Here is a 15,470-nt window from a genome sequence, read left to right as displayed (position 1 = left end):
ACCGCTCATCATTTATTCATTCAACAAACAATTATTGAGCACTTACTATATGCCAGACACTGTGCAAGGCATGAGATAACATGCCTCTATGGAGCTTACGTTCTAGTGCGAGGACTCATATTAAATACAGTGGGAACCAAACAAACAAATCTCAACCCTCAGGGAATTTACATTCTTGTAGAGGAACACTACAGAGATCAGCAACTAACACTGCAGAAATAAACTTTAGATTTGGGGGGTACCCAGTGTGACAAGAGGGCTTATTTATAGGCCTGCATTAGAATGCTCAAGTTGCCCTGACATTCTTTGGCTGGATTTGACAGATGGAAGATGGATATTCTTCTTACATGGATACTTGTAGCATTGAGTCCCCAGACATTCTGATTTTGCAGTATCTATCAGGCAAATGAAGTCTACTGATTCAGGAATCTGAGTACTGTGGTTTGGACTCACTGATAATTTTTCTATACCTTCAGTCTGACTGTTCTGCAATGGCCCGGTGCCATGAAGATAAAAACTTAAGACACTGGCTGACTCCTTGCTTAAATAATATTCAGGTCAGAATCTGTAACAGCCAACTCTGGCTTGGAGGTCATACTTGATTCTCATTTTATCAGGTTGTCTAAAATAACCAGGCCATGAGGTGGTTACTGTTATGGTACTCATTGGAATGGGATTTGACCTATATAAGGAAAAGAACTAGGACAGAAATAGCTCTTCAGCCCATCACAGACTTGGAGAAATCCAGTATAAGCAAGTGCAGAATCACAGAGCTGGAAGGGACTCAAGGTGACTTAAGGTGATCCTGGCACCTGCCTCCAGGCAGATATATGCCTGTCTGGAAATTTAATATAAATTCTGGAACTCATTATTTTAACAATACATAAAAATTTACCCGTCCTGAAGAGTATAGTTCCCCTCAGGGCAGTGATGCTGCCTAGCCTTGGGCAAGACATCTTCGAAACTCCTATTTTACAGTAGACCTCAGAACCCATAGCATATTCTTCTGAATATACATAGTAGGAGAAAATCAGTGTCTTTGGAGGATGTTTTGCATTTTCAAAAAACCAAGTGCCGTATTCAGTTGGTCCAGCTGAATGATACCATTTTTTATTAAAAATGAATTTAAATGCAGCTCTGAAATTATGAAGTGACATTTTTGTTTGGCTCATAACTGGTTCAAAAGGGACTTACCAGCAATTGCAAAAGTAATAAGTACCTGTTCTTCCAGGTGGCTAATTTGAGGGTATATGAGCTTTGGTAAACCAGACTACTTCTCACTCTACTCCATGAACTGCTTGAGGTCAAGGAGCCCTCCTTGTTTGTCTCAAAATACCCACCTACCACAGAGGCAGAAGCATGTCAGAGGCTGTTTGCTGAATGAATTAAAAAATAAGGTCATGACTTTATAATCATATCATGAACTCTTTGTCCATTTTTATTTTTTTCACCAAATATGAATCCCATGATCACCTCTTACCTTAAAGCTAATTAGCCAGCAAATGGCAAGGGAAGCAGTCTGTGGTGCATGGAACACTGTTCTGGGAACAGAGTTCAAGTTCTAGTGTAAACTCTGTTATGAGTAGCATGGGTGGCTTTGGGAAAGGTACTTAAGCCTATGTCACCGTCTTTAAATAAAGGGATTGAACTAGATGATGGGAAAAGGTCCATTTGAGGAACAAAATGTTGAGTAGGTACTTTGTGCCTATCTCTGTGCACATAGTGGGAGATTGTTTTTAAAGTTTTAGTGTTGATCAGGATTCTTGTGTTTTCAGGTGACATAAACCCAGCTTGATTTAGTTGAGGTAAAAAACCAAACTCCAGTAAGCACAGTGGTACACTAGACTCCAGAAATTACCAGAATTCGGGACTCAAGCACTTCCACGGCACATTTCCTCCAGCTTTGTCCTAGGGTTCTCTCTTGCGGTCAGCCATATTCTCTCAGATCTGCTTCCTCCGTGAGCTGGGAGAAATTTACAAAGCCTCTAGGAAGTCCTCTGGGCCCGGAAAACAAGATGTCATGACTGGTAGCTGCTATTAGAGCCACCAGGTTGGCTGGAGGGAGGGACAGTTCCCCCAGAGAAGGGGCTGCTGCACAGCCAAAAAAATAGAGCTCCACTAAAGCCTGCCAACCCTATTAGCTGCCCACTCCCACCCTACTCCTCTCGCTCCACGCACATTGCTGGTGACCTTCCACTCTTCTTGAAGACCCTGCCCAACTTCATTGCTTCTGACGGCTGCCTGATTTTTTCTCCCCCATGAGACTAGGAACTCCTCAAAGGCATTAACTGCCTTAATTGGTTTTGTGTTACTTTATTTATTTATTAGATTATTTATTAATTATTGACAGCCTACTGTGTACTAGGTTCTGGGGATTCAAGGAGAACTAACTCAAGATCTCTGTTCTCAAGATGATCAAGGTCAAGAGGGAAACACAATAAACAGCCACTTGCAGTACAGTGCAGTGGATGAATCCACCACAGACGTCAGCGCTGGTGCTATAGGAGCATGCAGCACACAGGAAAGTCTCCTTCCCAAGCAAGGATGGATATTGAGAAGGACAGAGAGGGTTTCCGAGAGGCAGAAAAAGGCCATCCCTGGTCTGTGCTGGGTCCTGTTGAATGGGATTAAGCTGGTTGTGTAGTGTCTGGAGGGAGGTAGTGTTCTTTGCAGTAAGAACAGCTTATGAGAAGTTCAAGGGATGCGTGAAAGTACACTGTAATCAAAGGCTGATGTCTGAGTGGGCTAGATAAGATGGAGATACACAGAATAATTGGGAAATAAGACAGTTTCCAATAAAATACTAATTTTACAGTACAATGCACTAGGAATCTAGAAAAATCTAAGATCACCATAGACTTATAAGGGAAATCCTTCAGAAAATGTGGGTATTACCTCACTTCAGGGGTTGCTGACTGTGGTAAACCTGAAATCAGAGTCTGAGTTTCAATCTCACTCTGACAGGTATTAGCTTGGTGATAATTTCTCAATCTCTGATTTTTACATCACAAAATGTAAACCTTAAAAGCAGAGGTATACTGAGGATAAAATAAGATATGTAAATGAAAGTACTTAGTAAACTATAAAGCACTATACAAACTTAAGTTATTCTTTAAATCTGCTTATCTTTAAAATAGAGTTCTTAATTGACAAGAATATTTGGAAGATATGAAAAGATGTACAAATATAGTTACATGGAAAGATACAACATTCACATTAAGAGTTATGTTAATTTTACTTACTGGTTAAAAATCTTGGTTAATGCTATTACAAAATGCATAATGTGTTTTCAGTTGACTGTGGCTTTTTATACATTTGTGACACTGAGGCCAAGGCAGACAAATACTACTTCAGGTAGGCAGTCTGACTCAGCTGGACATGTAATGTGCTAGGAATTAAGTCTTTGGGATGTTGTGATTATCAGGTGTTCTCTTTACCAACTGAACTACATTCTTATAAACAGAAGGTCGCCTAAGGATTTCCTTCTAGCTATAGAAAGCTAAGCAGGGAAACTTTCCCTTCTGTGCCTCAACTTCCTCCTCTTTAAATGGTCATAAATACTGACGTCATTTTAACGAGTCACACTCACACAAAGGATCTGAAGAAGTGTGATCCCATTATATTCTGTGTGAGTCCGTCTTATGCTCTGGTCAGGTGTGGGAGAGGGCAGGGAATTACATCCAACAGATACAGAATGACCCACTAATGGAATCTGAACTCTTTGAGCGCATCTCAAAGACTATGGGTGAACTACTAAAATGTGATTGACACAGTGGTTCAGGCACACCGTGTAAATAATCTTTCACTCCATGTGCTCCTTCGGTTTTCCAGAGCTCTTGGCTATCGCGTGGGAAGAAATCCCTGCCTAGTCTCCCACATTTGCCACCAAGGCCAACTCTGAGCCGATCATTACAGGAAAGAATGACTCTAATGCTTTTCCATGGTGGCCGTGAAAAGCTTGGAATGAGACATTAGAGGTTTGTCAGTCATTCTTGATCAATGATGAACCTAGAGAAACTGGAAGTGGAGGCTCATCACTCCCAGGTATGGGGTCAAAGACATGGCCAGTTGATAGTCATCTCTCTTCACCTGCTATTCAATCTACCTGGACCTAACTCTTCTGATAGCTGCCTTTCTAAAACTTATATAGGGAAGGAGAACTTGGCTCCTTTCTTGGAACACCAGATCTATGAGGTATTGATACGAGTTCTACAAAATAAGAAGGGATTGTAAGGTCAAAAAAGTTCGAGATATTCTGAATATATCCCCATTGGAGATACAAAATGCACAAGCACAGATCTAAGGCTGCCAGTAAAAAAAATTGAACTCAACCTTCTCAAAGTTTTTTGACTATAGTACTGTTTTACTTAGCAATACTCGTTAGCACCTCTTGTTCCTCTGTATTACAGTTTGGAAAATGCTATTCTTAGAGAAGTTTCAGTAAGTCTCCTATTGTAGGCTGAAGCCTACGCCTTAGATTGAAGAAAAGTTGAACATAGCTTAGATACAACCTTGTAAATAGGGAATACATGTTTACCATCCCAAAGGTTCTTTTAAACAGCTCATTCTTTATTAAATTGGAGGTTTGTGGAGAGGGAGCTGAAATGAGCAATCAGCATTTTAGTCCATTCATCTAGTAAAGCTCTAGTTCCAAGATTAATTCAGAAAAAAGTTTTTCTTCTTTTCTGTTAAACTGACTAGATTTCGTGGAAAATCTCTTGAAAATGTTGAAATTGACTCTTCCTCTCTCTCCCCTCTGCCCTTTTGCCTTTCTTTATAAAGAATGAGTTTGGGTTTGATTTATAATTATTATGGTTTGTATTTCATGGAACCCTTTGGAAATCTACTCGCCAAGGGAAAGAGTAATAGCTAGTAGTCTTAGCTGTAATCACAGAAAGATCCTTTCCTCTCCTTCAACCTTTCCATTGCTGTGATCATGAGCCATATCTTTAATAGATCCTTTCCAATGAGTACTAAGATTGTGTTTTCTTTTCACAAACTCTCCAAGGTAGCTTTTCTTCCTACCCACAAAAAAATCAGGAAGGTATTAGGTAATGGGATCAACTCTATTCATCATATGCTTTATTTCTTTCCTCCTCTCAGAAGCTTTCCTTGATCAACTTTCTCCCCTCTCGTCACTGTTTTCTGCTGCATCTCTTCAGAATTTATTCAATCCATAGGATGTCATTTTACCTATGGTGACACAATGCTTTGCAACTGACTTCAGTCCATTCATCTGTGTATTTTCTCTGCCAACTAGAATTTAAAGTTCATTGGACGTAGGCACAATATATTTAAATCTTTTATATTATAGTGAAAGTCTCATATGCAGTGCTGTGTACAGAGTAGACATTCATTTATTTGAATTGATTTAGGAATAATTTACACGGAGTGAATATATACTCATTTTTTGAGATCTATATGACTAGAACATAAACATTGGAGTCCACCTGACCTGAGTTCAAATTTCAAGCCAAAAAAACATAAATCTGTTTGTTCTTGGTCAAGTTACTTATCTTCTCTGAGCTTCCATTTTCTTATATACATAATGGAGACATTATATCTACCTTTTTATAAAGGACTAAATAAGGCTAGTAGTTTAAGTTCTGGGGTCAGACAGTTCTAGGTTTGAATCTTAACTGCTTCTTACTTGCTACATCATCTTTGGCAAGTTAGTTAACCTCTCTGACCCTCATTTCCCTCTTCTGTGAAGTGGGGTCCATAACAGCATTATCTCATGCGGTAGTTTGGATCGAATGAAATAGCACATGTAAGACCTAGAGTGGTACCTCATACCTCGTAAGAATTCAATTAACGCCAGCTATTACTACAGAAGAGCACTTAGCACACCCAATAGTAGGGGCTCAAATAAGCTTTAGTTCTCTCTCCTGCTAATTCCCATTTTTAAAATGGTTGCCATTGACAAACACGCTTTGTATATATGTTGGCTAAAGGGACTTCATGCATAACTTTCATGTATGAATGGCATCCCGACTCTTACTTATCGTAAATGGCACCAAATTCTTCTGAAGAAAAGGCTTTCTTGGGAAGATAATGAACATCTGGATTAAAAAGAGCTTACATTCTTAAAGTGTGGTGGGTTGGAGATATTTTTTATTGGACATAGCCATTTTGTGATTTGATTTCCTCAGGATATGAATCAGAGAGAAAAAAACTGAAGTTTTGTCCCAGAAAAAAAGGGGCGGACAGGCAGAGGATTTTTCACTGGTAAGGCAATTTACACGCTTGTCCTTTTCATTGTGAGTCATGGTCTATGATACATTTTGTAGCAATGTCTATGAGTTTCCAAATCTGGAATTAGACATATCAGCCAACTAAGAGAGAGAGAGAAGAAAACAGACTTTTAATCCATGTAGTTAGTATTCACAGAGTTCTAGAAGTGGAACTTCAAAAAATGACTATTCTAGCACCCCACTTTTAGGTATACCTTTTAACTCATCGAGAGAGAATTAGCTAACCACTTTCAAACTATCTTCAATAGAGCAACAGAAAGTCTGTCCCCAGCTCTAGTGTTCTAGAAAAAGTTCTTTTCCTAATCTCTTTCCCAAACCCTTTTTTCTTTTTTTTGCTATAACTTGAGGCTAACTCTTCTCTCTCTTTTTGCTTTCACATTGGCTGACCTAAGTTTGTCATAAAATGCCATTGTAATTTTTGTAAATTTATTAAAGCTTACCCTTTTTTATTTTGTAAATTTTTATCTTTTTATTTTTCTCTTCAAGCAATCTCAATTCATTTAAAAAGCTCTCAGGTCCAATTTTTCCATAATTCACGTCATTTTAGGTTACTATTCTAAAGGTGTTCCCCCAGTATTCTAATAACAGAGTAAAAGACACCAAGACTGTTATATATACACTCAGGTATCCCTAGGACCTAGTGCCACTCAGAGTACATGACATGTGCTTAAATAAAGTGATGACTGAGTAGATAAAAATGACCTCAGATTTGTATAGCTTTTAGTGCTTTATGGAAAGCTTTAACTTCTTCAGAAAACCCTGTCAGAGGTTCTCTTATTTTCACCACTCACACACACACAAAATCTCACCTTTAGTTAGAAAGCCGGTAAGTGGCAAAGCAGAGACCTGAACTTAGGTCTCCAATTCCCAGTCACATATGTTTATTGACTTAACCTGAACATTTACTAGAGCAGAGCTGCTAGTGTTTTTAAAAAATGTAGACCCCCAAACTCAACCTCATACTTGGATAATGAAGAGAATAATGGAAGGAGGGCATACCAGTTCTAATGTGTCTTTATTTGGAAGTATATCTGAACATTGCTATTTTTTATTTTTTGAGGAAGATTAGCCCTGAGATAACATCCGCTGCCCATCTTCCTCTTTTTGCTGAGGAAGACTGACCCTGAGCTAACATCTGTGCCCATCTTCCTTTATTTTATGCTGGACGCCTGCCACAGTATGGCAGTACATAGGTCCACACCCGGGATCCGAACCTGCAAACCCCAGGCCAGCCGAGTGGAATGTGCGAACTTAATCACTGCACCACCAGGCCGGCCCCAGAACATCATGTTATTTTTAATCGCAAAGTGTGATTTGTTCATAGAGAGCTTTTAGTCTTCTCTGACACTGAACTCCAATTCCCATAGCCTTTCTGTAAGCTTATCATTTTTTCATGTGGTATCTCCACATTTCGTCTGGGTATGAAATATTAATAGGACATGACAGGACACTTTGAAACTCTTCATCATCAAGATGTCATCTAGGGGCCTTGATTGAATGGTGTGTGGCCAGTATGAGGAGCTTGGGACATCTTGTGGTGAAATTCTTGCTGCTCTGAGATTTTTTTTAGTGCCGAAATCAACCATCTTTACCGTTTCTTCCATTTACTCTGCTGGAACGTACAAAGTCAGCCAAAGGTAGGTATTACATGATCAGGAAGACAAGGTCTCTTGCACTGAACTCTTTAAAGGTAGGGACTATGGGAAGTTTTTATATTCCCATCCCTAATCCGTGGTCTGGCACAGAGCAGATACTTAATACTTATTTCTTATATTGAATTGACATCTATCAGAAAATCTGAGAAATCTGAGGCTCAATATTGACTTTGTCCATGACTATGTGTCCTTAGATAGGTCACTGAGCTTCTGTTACATCATCTGTAAAATGAGTTATCTGTCTACTTTTAAAGGTCCAATGGGAATGTGAGTGTCAGGAAGTTGGACTTTATGAAATATTTGTTTTAGACTTCACAGACCAGGTGAAGTTCTATTCTTTAAATACGTACTTTACAAAATGATGGTTTTTGTGTGAATAATCAAAGCAAAGGGACTGTTGGTGACCTAGCTGTGGATTAATATCTTTAATTAGTAAGTCATTTTTTGACAAATTCCTATAGCCCTCAACATCTGTTTTTCCCCTTAATTCACATTCCATTGTGATCATCTTTATTATCGAAATGGAACTGTCAAGTTGAAGATATGTTGAGAAATGCTTTCCTAAACCAAGGTTGATAAATCTTAACAGGAAAAGCCAGGAGCCAAGTGGCTCAGAGCTTTGTGAAATCAGTTAAATGAGGTTTCTGGAATTTGTGAGCAGTCTACCATTTTCTTGTTAATAAGAGGCAGAATGCCCAGAAAAAGTATGTCATAAAGGTTAGTGCAAGAGAGAAGCCCATTGAGTCATTGTTGGGTGCTGGATGACCTAGGAATTTATTGCATTTATCAATGAAAGAAATTGGTTCTAATGTTGCCTTGCTAAGAAAGTTATTGTAAACTTGTGAATGAACAATTTTGATGATTTCTCTCATTTTGCTTCCTCAATGGTTCTCAAACCTGATCAGTCATTAGAATCAAGTGGAGGACTTGTTCAATCACAGATAGCTGGAGATCGCCCTCAAAGTTTCTGATTAAGTAGATCTAGGGTGGGGTGGGCTCCAAGAATTTGCAATTCTAGCAAGTTCCCAAGTGGTGCTAATACTGCTGGTCCAGGGAGCATACACTGAGAACACCGTGATACCTGGTATCCCCTAAGATCACCAAGGCTGGTAAAAATAAATATTCCATGGACTGCTGCTCTTTTCTGAGACTACTTTAATAAAATGGGACTTAGATAAGCCACGAGTGGAATAAACCACAGGCAGACATCTATGGGTCAAAGTGTCTGTATAGAACTATGATGAACACTAGAAAAAGAAAGCCAGAATTGTTGTTTATTTTTAAAGTTAAACTTTCAACTCCTTCATGACTTTGTAGAACACATTATTGTGGTGTTTTCTAAACTCCTTCTTGAGTCATCTGAAAACATATTACCTGACTTTTTAGGAACAAAAGGGGAAAGATATGTCTCTGATTTCCCTCAGGTTGTCATTTTTTGATTCCATATTCTCTGTCCCAACAAATGGACCATGTATTCAGGTGTCTTCTCCTCTTGCTTTATGATCTAATTAGATACTATGCAATAATCTTCTATCAAGCGTTTTAAGTCGAGTCCTTAGTTTGTATAGGCACAATGTTATCAATTCAAATTCTTTTCCTGGAAGCCTATTTCATTCAACTTAATTCAATTCAATTTAACACCCATTGAGTGCCTTCATATGCCAAGCACTATTCTAGATGCTTAGGAAAAGAAATGACGAAGACCTACACAAATTCCTGCCCTTGCAGAGTCTACATTCCAGCAGAGACAGACAGACAGTAAGCAGAATATATAAATCAATATACTATTTTCCTGGTAGTAGATGCTATGCAAAAGAGGAAATTAAAGGAGGGTAATGAGTAAAGAAATTCAAGACTATAGCGCTGGCAGAGGAGGGTTGCTTGTGCACTTGAAATTTTAAATAGGGCTGCCATTTGAACAAAGACCTGAGGCAGGTAAGACTATAAGCATGTATATGTCTAGGGAAGAGTGTCACAGGCAGAGAGAATAACCTGTGCAAAGGTCAAAAAGCAGGAGCATGCCCAGCATTTTTAAGGAACAGCAAAAAGGCCATTGGGGCTGAAGCAAAATGCATGGAGGGAAAGTAGCAGTAGATCAGAGAGGAACTGAGAGGCAAGGTCAAGATCATATCAGGCTTTGTAGGTCACTGAAAAGGACGTTGGCTTAAATCTGAGTGAAATAGTAATCACTGCAAGGTGTTGACTTTTTAAGAAGGATCTGTTTGGATGTTGTGTTTAGAATAGACTGACTAGGGCAAGGATAGAAGCTAAAAGACTAGTTATGAGACTATGCCAGTAACCCAAGCAAGAGATGATGTGGATTGGGCAGTGGGTTGGTCAGGAGAAGTGGTGAAAAGCAACTCGGTTCTATATATATTTTGAAAGTAAAGTTCAACGTAATTCCATGATAGCTTGGGTATGGAATGTTAGACAAAAAGCAATGAAGGTTTTGGCCTGAGAAACTAGAAAGATGAAATTGCTATCAATCGATATGTAAAAGGCCACAGGAGGAGCAAGTCTGTGGGAGAATATTAGGATTTTGGTTTTGAACATACTGAGTTTGAAATGACTACTAGACACCTGAATGGAGAAGTCAAGTTGGTTGTTGATCACCCATATGTGGGGCTTTTGAGAATATGTTGAGTATGTCTAGGCTAAAGATGGAGTCATCAGCATATTGGTATTAAAAGCTGTCATGCTGAGTAAGATTATCAAGCGAGTGGGTATAGATAAAGTAGAGAAGAAGATAAGGATTCAACCCTGGGTGTTTCCAGCATTAAGAGATCAAGAAGGAAAAAAAGAAACCATCATGAGAAGGAGTGACCATTGAAGCAGGACGAAACTAGAAGGGTGTGGTGTCCTGAAAGCCAAGAGAAAGAATTGTATCAAGTAAAGTGGAGTCAAAAATGGTGTCAAATTCTGCTGATAGATCAAGAAAGATGAAGACTGAAAAGCCACCATTCAATTTCACAACTAGAGATCATTGATAACCTGAACAAGAACATATTTGCTGGAGTGGTGATGATTAAAATGTGACTTAAATAGCTTAAGAGAGAATGGTAGAAGACTTGGAAATAGTGAGGAAAGCCAACTCTTAAAGTTGCTGCAAAGAGAAGCAAAGAAATGAAATGGGGTAGGGAAAGTAGAGTCAAGCTAAGGGTTTGTCGTTGGTGGTGGTGTTTGTGTTTGTTTGGGGCCAGAAGAAATAACAATATGCTTGTGTGCTGATGCAAATGATCTAGAAGAAAGGGACAGATGAATGTTTTAAGAAATATAGGAAGAATTTCTGAAACAATTCCATTGGGTTAGCAAATAGTGATAACGCCTAGTAGCCAAGTAGAAGATTTGGCTTTGGAGAAATCAGATATTTTGCTCCCTGGTGACAGGCATGTGTAGGGTACTAATGTTGGCTGTAATAGATGTTGATGTAGATATAGTGTTGAGACATTGTGTAAAACCCCTTTTGATTGCTTCAAGTTTTTCCATGTATTAAGAACCAATAGTGTCTCATAAAATATCAAAATTATTCAAAAGAAAATAAAGGTTAAATATATACCTCTACAAATATTATTTAAAAAATAAAACAAAGCCAAACACAATATAAAAAGTACACGATAAATGATTCATTTTGGAGTTTTTCTAAATGAACTGAATTGACTGAGGTTTTTAAATAGAGATGTGCTGTCTTTTCAACTACGGACTCTTCTTTCCCTGGTAAATGTCTCTGTATCAAGTATAGACATTCTTCATTGCTCTACTAACCTTCATATTTGTTAAAACTTAGGAGCATTTCTATGGAAAATTTTAATTTGCCAATTCAATGTGCATGAATGTCTATAACACTTTTTAGGTGATAAATGTGAGTGGAGTAATTTCCATGAGAATTCTTCTACAGTGATCTCTTGCTCTCATTTCACCAAGATGGCTGACCTCCACCATCTTGTCAGTGTTGTCAATTTGGCACTTTGTAGATACTGGCTGCAGTTCTTAAACAGATATTAATAGGAATTTTGGCCTTTCTTATTTATGATAGGGTCATAAACTTAATCAGAGATAGGAAGTACCTATATGATTAAAAAAGGGAGATAGTGAGCTCTTTAATCTAAATTCTGTTTCCTTTCTGGGGTAAAAATGTCACTTTCTGGAGGACTGAAACTATATCTTAGTGCTTTGCTTGAACAAAATTTTGCGAAACACACTTCAGAGGGTATTGCATAAATGTTGTGCAATGATAATAAAACATACTTACATAAAATGAATGTTTAAAAAATACTTATGAGGGTTCTTCATATTAGTGAACAAGTGAATTTGAAGCAAAAGAAGAATAATGATAGTGTTGAACTCATGGGGTTGTAGAGGAAATGAAATGAGATTGCTCATGTGAAGTGCTTATTACAGTTTATTAAGTGCTTATTACATGGTCCACGGTAAGTGTCCAATAAGTTATTATAGTAGGTCTAAGGTGACGGGGTTCCTTAGGAAAGATACAATAAAATTGTCAAAATTAGAGAACTATCTTAGTTAGCCGTATTTTGTTTTGTTTTGTTTTGGGGGGAGAGGGTGGCAGGTTACTATAGCCCAATATTACTTTATTGAGAACCAACGTTTAGCAGTAGAACCATATAAGGGCCAAGTGGACAAGAAACACTCATTCAGCTTTTATATGCCTGGCACTATAGTAAGCATCTAATATGTATATTTTATTTAGTCCTTATGGTAGACCTGCACAGTAAGTTGTATTAACCCAATTGTATGGGTGAGGAAATTGAGTTGTGGAGAAATGATTAAGTGTTACAATGGGAAAGCTCTCTGCAAATTGTTAAGTAAATTAAAAAACTGATACCGTTTACTAAGCTGTCCATAAAAGAGCAAAATCCTCACCAAGATCATGATGTGATCTGATTCCTAAGCCCCCAGTCTTCTTTCTACTGTACAAGTTATTGAATTGATCGTCTAAATCCAAGTCAAACTCAAATGCATGTTGCTGGCTTGGTCAGAATCAGGGAGTCAGCTTACTTTGCTATCCATCATCAGTTTCAGTTCGTGCTTCCGAACATGTAGGTAGAAATGATTTCTGCTTTGGTCTTAACAAAGGTTGAAGACAAAAGGAGACATCTCGCCTTCTGTCCCATGAGAGAAAAGGCTCTTCCCCTTCCTGAAAACTATAATATAGTTTCTTTGGAACCTGGGTGTGTTTTAAACTCAAACTAGTATCGTTCTGGTTGATGAAAAAGAGAACATTCCCTCTCTCTTCCTGTAGGAATGCCAAAATGAAAAAACAAAAAGTCCAATTTAGTTTTTAAAATTTTCTATTCAGAACAAAAGGAAATCAAGTAGAACTATAGTTTTCTTTTTTTAAAGGGGAAAACCAAATGGCAGTAGCTTGGTTTTAACAGCTTTTTGGAGAATTCTAAGGATGTCACACCCCCTTCATTCATGGTAATCAGTTGCTTAACACAGCAGCTCCATTTATGAATGAAGGAGAACAGTTTGGCTGACAGAACAACTTACAAATATAATATTCAGTTCATGAATATTACGTAAATTCAACAAATTCATTCAATAATGAATACGTAATATATATATCACACATCAGCTTATTCCAGAAAGAAAAAGAAATTAATACAAGAATTTTGAGGAAAAAAGTTAATATAGAAATGTCAAATCTCCAGTTCTTAACCCTTTTAAGTTTTTCTTAACCTGTGAAAATGGAAACTCTCCACTCAGTCTACAATTGGCCCCCTGAAATAGGAAAAATGACTCCAGAGCATCAAAATGGTTTTTTTCTTTCTATAGCCAGAGGTGGGGGTGGGAAGTTTATTTGAGAAGGGATGAGAAAACTTATGCGTTTCCATTATGAGTTTACTATGAGAAGAACTATGTGAAAATATGTGAAGGATTTATACTTTTCAATGGGAAAAAAAATGTTCGTCCATGTCCACAAAGACAAGTTTAGAACAGGAAAAACTGATGTTAGTTGTAGCAGAGCCTAATGGCTAAAAGGGCAGTTAAAGATAGAAATTTGTTACTCAGAGGAATTGTGATTTTCTTTTTCCCCAAAGAATATTAAAAATCTGCTTAGCCTCTGTCTCTGACAACCTAGGTGCTCCACCACCTGGACACAGGCATCTACATTCATGATTCTCATGGGCATAGAGGATCCCACAGTCTTCCCTCCTCCTTATCTCAGGACTTATTTATACGGTGTATACATTTTATACTTTACGCTACAAGTGAAACTTGATTTCACTTGTTTGACAATTTCTCATTGCCCATTGGCCAGCTCACTTGCTTCCTTTGGCTGATTGAGGAAGAACTGAAGTCCCTTGAGAGAGAGGGAGAGAAGAAAGGAGGGCAGAGACCCAATCCAGACTCCTCCAGCTTTAGTCCACTTCATCTGAGGAGTCTGTCACTCATCCCTGAGTTCCCCCACCCCCAAGCAACTTACATGAAACCACAGCTCCCCAAACGCATTGTTGAACGTTTTCTTTAGTGGTGCAATCTTGTTCTGAGATTACAGGGAATGCTGATTTTATTATTCTTTCAACAAACTCATTTGACTTGCTGCGCCTTGGCAAGTGCTGAGTCACTCTCAGTGCTTCACAGCATTCCGCGAACACCTCATCCTTCCTTACTTTCCTTTTTTCTTTCCTTTTTTTTTTTTTTTTTTTAAGATTTCCTTTTGGTTAATTTACAACAAGTCCTCATTTTTTTCCCAACAGAATTGTCTTTGGAAAAGATTGAGAAGAGCCAGTAAACTTGGCTTCCTAACTTCTGCTTCTCATGTGAGTATAATTTATATTTCTATTATGCAAGTGTCATTAAGGCAGCGTAGTTCCCCAGGTTTCTGTGGCAGAACTGCCTTGTTTGATCTTTGTGATGCTGGCACTCTTTTAGAATTAACCACAGAAAACCCTGATGACACTTCGTGCTTCTTATAAAATTCATCTTTGGGGGAATTTTACAGTGTGTGTTTTCCCCCTTGAATGTTTTAAAGAGCTGGATGTCTGTCTCTTTGCAGAGCATTCTAGCAGCTGTGTCTCATTGCTTTGCAAGGGCATTGGAAGAAATTGCTATTTTGGAAGCTCCTTAACATATGGGATAATTGTACAAAGCACTTTACAGTTTGTGTAGTGATTTCCCATTATTTTACCCAGTCATTTCTCACAGAAGCCCAGGATATATTATTTACATTTTTCAGAAAGAGAAATAGAGGTACTGAAGAAATAATAGAAGCTTGGCAGAACAATTTCTCACTCTGGAATTAATCAATGGATTAAAATCTCTTCCTTCAGATCCTCTAATACCTATGCCAGAAAGCCTCATGCCTTCTGACGTTAAACAGGTAGACCTACCCACCTGCTGTGCATCTCAGGAATGTGTGGTTTAGGCAGTCTTAGGTCTATCCTAACAGAGAGCTGTCTGAGTGATTGGACATTGGGAACTGTGCTGTTTTTTTGTTTGCTTTTATTAAAAGTGATATAGCGGATGGCTAAAAGCACTGGTTCTGGGGTCAGACTGCCTGGGTTTAATCCAAGCTCCAACCTTTACCAGCTGTGTG

The 15,470-nt window shown here is 38.3% G+C and overlaps 1 protein-coding gene across 33 annotated transcripts in view; it reads left to right on the top strand.

Annotated features, from left to right (window-relative positions):
* Positions 1 to 15,470, top strand: part of LOC102149777 (uncharacterized) — a 316,397-nt gene that overhangs the window by 160,457 nt on the left and 140,470 nt on the right. For all 33 annotated transcript variants that reach the window (XR_011440837.1, XR_011440849.1, XR_011440844.1 and 30 more), the window contains one exon: positions 14,632 to 14,694. Coding sequence is in view for 4 of the 33 variants with exons in the window: in XM_070273818.1 (XP_070129919.1) it covers positions 14,632 to 14,694 (63 nt within the window). In the remaining 29 variants the exon portion in view is untranslated. The remainder of the gene's footprint in view (positions 1 to 14,631; positions 14,695 to 15,470) is intronic.

Source organism: Equus caballus, chromosome 7, assembly GCF_041296265.1.
Source record: "Equus caballus isolate H_3958 breed thoroughbred chromosome 7, TB-T2T, whole genome shotgun sequence".
NCBI classification, from domain to species: domain Eukaryota; kingdom Metazoa; phylum Chordata; class Mammalia; order Perissodactyla; family Equidae; genus Equus; species Equus caballus.
The sequence above is the reverse complement of the archived record's forward strand: the minus strand, read 5'-3'. Positions and strand labels throughout refer to the sequence as shown.